This window comes from Penaeus vannamei, chromosome 10, assembly GCF_042767895.1.
Source record: "Penaeus vannamei isolate JL-2024 chromosome 10, ASM4276789v1, whole genome shotgun sequence".
Taxonomy (NCBI): Eukaryota; Metazoa; Arthropoda; class Malacostraca; order Decapoda; family Penaeidae; genus Penaeus; species Penaeus vannamei.
Window position 1 is genome coordinate 41,666,406 of NC_091558.1, and position 5,786 is coordinate 41,672,191.

The 5,786-nt window shown below is 32.9% G+C and overlaps 1 protein-coding gene across 5 annotated transcripts in view; it reads right to left on the reverse strand.

The window, feature by feature from the left end:
• Positions 1-550: 550 nt before the first annotated feature.
• The window catches only part of LOC113825091 (methionine adenosyltransferase 2 subunit beta), an 11,449-nt gene continuing 6,213 nt past the window's right edge, over positions 551-5,786 (reverse strand). For all 5 annotated transcript variants that reach the window (XM_027377877.2, XM_070126686.1, XM_070126687.1 and 2 more), the window contains exons 4-6: positions 4,571-4,723; positions 3,843-4,033; positions 551-1,489 (exon numbers count right to left, since the gene is read on the reverse strand). In XM_027377877.2, the coding sequence (XP_027233678.1) occupies positions 1,238-1,489; positions 3,843-4,033; positions 4,571-4,723 (596 nt within the window). In that variant the 3' untranslated portion in view covers positions 551-1,237. The remainder of the gene's footprint in view (positions 1,490-3,842; positions 4,034-4,570; positions 4,724-5,786) is intronic.

A 5,786-nucleotide genomic window follows, 5' to 3' on the forward strand; every position in this document is an offset into this window, starting at 1 on the left:
CAGTTGATATATTAAAATCCCAGTGGGCAAGGCATATATGTACATTGTGCCAATGGATTAATCATAGATTTGCACTTTTATTTTTAAGGCATCATTCATGTACAAAAAATATCAAAATTATAGCAAAGCTTCTCCATTTAATAATCTTAAACATACTGTTCTTATCTAAAAAAGTATCCTCACCTTTTGAAAAAATAGAATTGCCATTCTCAGACACATGTATATACAAATGGCAAGTCATCCTAAACAGAATAGGAGAAATATAAGAGAAAGAAGGAAATGAAAATGAAAAGAAAAAAAAAAAGAGGCCCCAAGTTACCCTTATTAAGTATATTCAAATTAAAAAGGATGTATTATTTTTCTCTATCCTGTACACTCACGTAGCTCAGATCTTTGCAATCCTTTAGGGGGTAAAACTTATCAAATCAATCATTGAAAACTCACTTGTATTTCAATTCTTCCTCATTTTTCTTTTTTTCCAGTAATAAGATGAAATAAGATTATTTTTCAGCAAGAATATGAATATTGTATATTATAAACAATAAAGAGATAGCTTGATTTACAATTTATTATTGCATATTGTAATATCACAACCAGTTATAACATAAAATTATCATATCAGAAAAGGCAGTCATGTTCAATGAAATTATAAGAATCAACAACAGCTGATAGTGGGTTTGCTAAAGAAAAAATGAAGAGAAAAAAGGAAGAAGAAAAAGAATAAGAAGAACAAAAAAAGAGATACATAGACAGACAGATATAGACAAAGAAAAGGATGATGATGATGAAGTAGAAGGGAAAGAAGGAAGAAGATGAAGGAGGAGGAAGTAGAAGAAGAAAATAAAGAAAATTACCACCTTAATATAAAAAAATTACCATCTTTTATGTCACATTTTATATCAAACTAGAGAAAAATACAAAAAAATGCCTAGATTACCTGAAATATAAGAGGCAAGCTACTATATATGATGCAACATATATATCATACTTATCATATATATATATAATTCTTCCTTTTCACTTTCTTTAGCCTTATTGAGAAAAAGAGAACAATTAATATCAGAAATGTATACACAGGTCCCTCATCATAACAGAAAAGCTTAAATTTTACCAAAGTATCTCTGAAAGTTTATCTCTCCTTGCATATCTTGACAATAAAATATCCCTAAGAACAACAATAACAACAGTGTTTCACACCCCACACCCACCCTTGCCTTCCCTTCCTCTATCCATTCCCCTACACTAACCAGGGACTAAGGCATTCCTTAATCCCCACGTCAAAGGCAGTGTGGTGTGAGATCCCGAGGGCCTCAAGGCGTGACGAATCCATGCGGGCATCGTAGGGTCTAGGTGCACCGGGAGCTGGGTTGGGGTCGGGTGTAATGTGGTCATGGGAGAGTGACAGCACCCTCGACATTGCCACAATCATGTCGTATTTCGTCAGCTGCTCCTTTCCGCTCCACTGGAATATTCCGTTGATTTCTTTGTCCTTAAAAAGATTAATTTATTTGAGGATCTGATGAATAATAGGCTGGTCATTTATCCCCTAATCATTTACCTATATGTATCTATTCACATATCTATTGTTTTTCCTTTATTTGTTCTGCTGGAATTCATATAGATTAGCTGAAGTTTACTAAGAAATTGGGGAAGTCTGCAAGAAATCAAGATACCTAATCTATTACCGGAAAGATGGAAGAGAGGGAAAATAAAGATTTTAAATGTATTGGGGAGACTGACAGGTATTTATTTTTTTCATTCATAGAAAAATAAGTATTTTGATTCAAGAGTTCAAACTCAAGGAATTAATGTAATATTAGAATACCTTTACTTAGCACATGAATGAAAGCTCAATCGTATAACATCATGATGACATTTTCAATTTTTCAATTTGAAATATCACAGAGACTTAAATAATGGTTCTAGAAACAAGAGCTTTTTTCAGTGAGTAGCTAAATGGTGTACAAACAAACGTTCATTACCACTTTTTTCAAAATTTGCCATGTATAAAATATTAACACACTGTTTTATTGCCATAAAAATAAGCCTACCACAAAACATCACAGACTCCGCTCCTACTAGAAATCATCTATTTGTAACTTTGTTCCCCACTACCAAATTAACTTTTTCCCAAAAGTCCAAGTAAATTGTATAAATATTCTGCTTTCTATAATCCTTTAAATGAAAAAAAATCATGCTTTAAAATAAGTATAATTACTATTGGTTCAAAATATTTGAATCTTTCATACCTATTTTACAGATACAATGTGTGTGATACACACTTGCAAGATCATCCATAAACTTTAATAAACAAACAGATATTTACAAATGACAGTATTTATTTCCATATTGATTGGATGACATCACCCTGGTCCCCTGCCTCATCGCTACTGTTCCTAGCTTAAATTCTTGATTAAAAATGGAGATTTTATCAATTTCCTAGGGTCCTGCAAGCAATATATTTGGGTCTTGACTAATTCTAGAAGCTCATTTTCCTCGGTAAGGGCACAGTTTCCTTTCCTCGAATCTATATCAATGTTTATATATGATTTTAGAGGGATAGAAGAGGCTAGGGGTACTATGATGATGGTGTGCAGTTCAGACATTGTTCATCTTTGCTCTTATTTCTCCTTTTTCTTTTCTAACTCAACTTCTTTAATGTTGTTAATGCATAAACTTCTTCACTTTCCAAATATCTGGAAAAAATCCAGCAAAAATATATACTAACATATTACCTATTCCCAATCCTCAACTAAATGTAACTGACATGAATGCACATTCACCTTTCCTTTGCTTCCAATGTTGATCTGCCAATGTGTACATCATGGGTCTCCTTTCCCACTCCCCCATATAAATGTTATCTCCTGTGACGTCTGACCAGAGGGACATGCACCGTATGCAAATCAAATGTTATCTTACACCTTTTTAGCATTTTCTGACCAGAAACATATTTTAATATAATTGATTCATTTTAGATGAGGTTTGAATTTTTTTCAACTCAATACTGTCAGTCTCCCCTAACACTCAGATGAATGCATCAATCAAAAGATTGTGAAACATACACCATTACAATACCTATAAAGAAGTTGCCATATTGCTAAAACAACCAACATTAAAAAAAAATAAAAATAAAAGAAACATGTAACATGAAAACAAACTTTGCAAGAAGATAAGATTATCTAAACCTTAATATTCAGTTATATATTTCTCTTTTTCTACTTCTTTAATGCTTATAGACCCCACTCTTCTTAAAGCAGGCTTGTTTGCCATCACTGAAAATACCAGTCCCCTTGATAAAACAATTCTTTTCTAAAAAATAATATGAGACAAAATCATTTACATGACTCTTGTTTTTGTACTTCAATATGCAAGCAATGAAAAAATATGTTCCAGTGATAAACAAAGACTACTTTCAAGAATTCAACATTGTGGATTTGCATAATACGAGAAAAAAATACAAGATCTCTGTTAATAATATTTCAGTATTCTCTCTTGTATTAAATCTTAGGCTACACAAACGACTATCACTAAGAGAGTATTTTCATAAGATGTGCAGCATGTGATGTCACTTTGTGTGTTTTTCTGATGGTGCTTTTGACTCATATTAGACATATCTACAGAAATAATTAAACTGATAAATATCTGATAAATATCTAACAAAATAGTTTCCAATTTCTCATATTTTGAAAAAAAAGTATGTACTAATTCCACCTTTCACTATGATTATAAATCCAGGAAGAAATAAATCACCATATAGCCTCAAAAGACAACCATGCAAACGTGCAAGTGTATGTACACATGCCATAATAAAACAACAAAAAGAAGAAAGATCCTGAAAGTACCTTGGTGATTGCAATGACAAGATCCCGCAAAATAAGTGCCACATCCCTGACATGGACAGGGTATCGCTTCTCATAGTGGGATGCCTTCTTGGGTGCCTTGGACTGTAAAAGTGGTAGCAGGCATGTTACAGCACTCTCATCCACTTTCTCAACAGGACCGTACAGAATTGGAACCCTTAGAATGCAGGCGCCTGAAGTGAAGGAAGTAAGTGAAAAAATATGTACGATATTTTGACAATATTATGAAGGTCTTTCGAATAAATGGTTAATCTATTATGACAGATTTGTTGGGTTATTGTAATGAGATAGTTTTTCCTACTTTTAAGCTCAACATATTGCTAATAATCTTCACTAACTGTGATGAAATGATTTATCTTTCTAGGGAAATATAAATGGACAAAATATTCTGCAACAATATGAAATGACTTAACTCTGAACATATTAAATCAATGATAACCTTAAAATAATGTAATCTGTATTAATTTTGTGGGAAGGAGATAAAAAATTAGTACAAAGGCATTCAACTATAATATAAAAAAGAACGAATATATATCTCAACACAGCCTTTCCTTCCGAGAAAACAACTCTTAGTAGTAAGGGCATATTTAGAAAACTTATACTCCTTGCAATGGTTCAAATATAAAGTTATTCAATCCTGAAAAGAAGAATATATGAAATACAAGAAGAGTAAAGATAATATAACAGAGAAAGAGAAAAAACAAACTTACTCGGATCTTCTTTTAAAACTGCTTTTTCTCCATCCAATTTTGTTTGCCCATATTTATTCAAGGGATTGCAAGTGTCTGTCTCTCTGTAAGGGGGCGATGTTCCATCAAAGACGTAATCTGTGCTAATGTATATGAGTTTGCTCCCAATGCGCTCTGGAAAGAGAGCGACAATATAGCTAAAACACACCCACCTACACACAAAGAGTTGTGCATAAAAATATATTAACACATACATTTGTGAATATATGGATATATATCCCAATAATCCCAGGTAAAAAAATTTGGCCAGTGGACATGAGTGCAGAGTTGCTGGCCTGCATTGACAATTTCCCGTTTGCAGCTGTTTTTTTTTTGTAGTTAGCAGGCAACATTAGGCACTTAAAACCTTTTGTTATGATAAAATATATAAAAATATAAAAAAAATTGTTTTAGCTTCACTATATGCTACTGCCAAAAAGTTTTACCATAGAAATGATGCCGCTACTAAAAGAGAAAAACTAGCTCTGTACGATAAACTGATGACACAGGAATGGTTGTGATATGATGCAACTCGTTATTTTGTCCACAACAGATATGGCATGTACGTACCTGCCACCCGCAGCTTGGGGTTAAATATATGTGTGTGTGCGTGTGTGCGTGCGTGTGCTTGTGCGTGTGCGTGTGCGTGTGTGTGTGTGCACGCTCGCGCATGCGTGCATTAAGCTTATCCTACAGCACAGGAAGTTCTAGTTGACTAAAAATAACTAGAACAACCAAAAGACAGAGAGAAAGAAAGGAAAAAATATCTATACTAATGAAAATAATAAACAGGTAAACAAATAAGGCTCTTTATCTTGTTTCAAAAGAAATTTTGATGATTGATGTAAATATGCATAGGCCTATATGTACATAATCATAGGAACTTATCTGAATATATGTATGAAATTATAATCAAGGTTACACATAAATTTACAAGACATTCATAAAACAGCATATACAGCATATATTACATAGTACATTCCTAATATTACTCTTGTACTTTACTCCTCTGCATGCAATAAAGCAATCCTGCAAAAGCTTTATCTAATGACAATGAGGTAAGATTTTGACTCAAGTTTAATTTGATTATTCATTTTTTCTTACTGTGTCTAAAAAGAAACCCTAGAGATGGTTTAAATGTTACTGCTTATATTCCACTCCTGTTGTGGCAGCGTCGTGTAATCTTACAAGACATTCA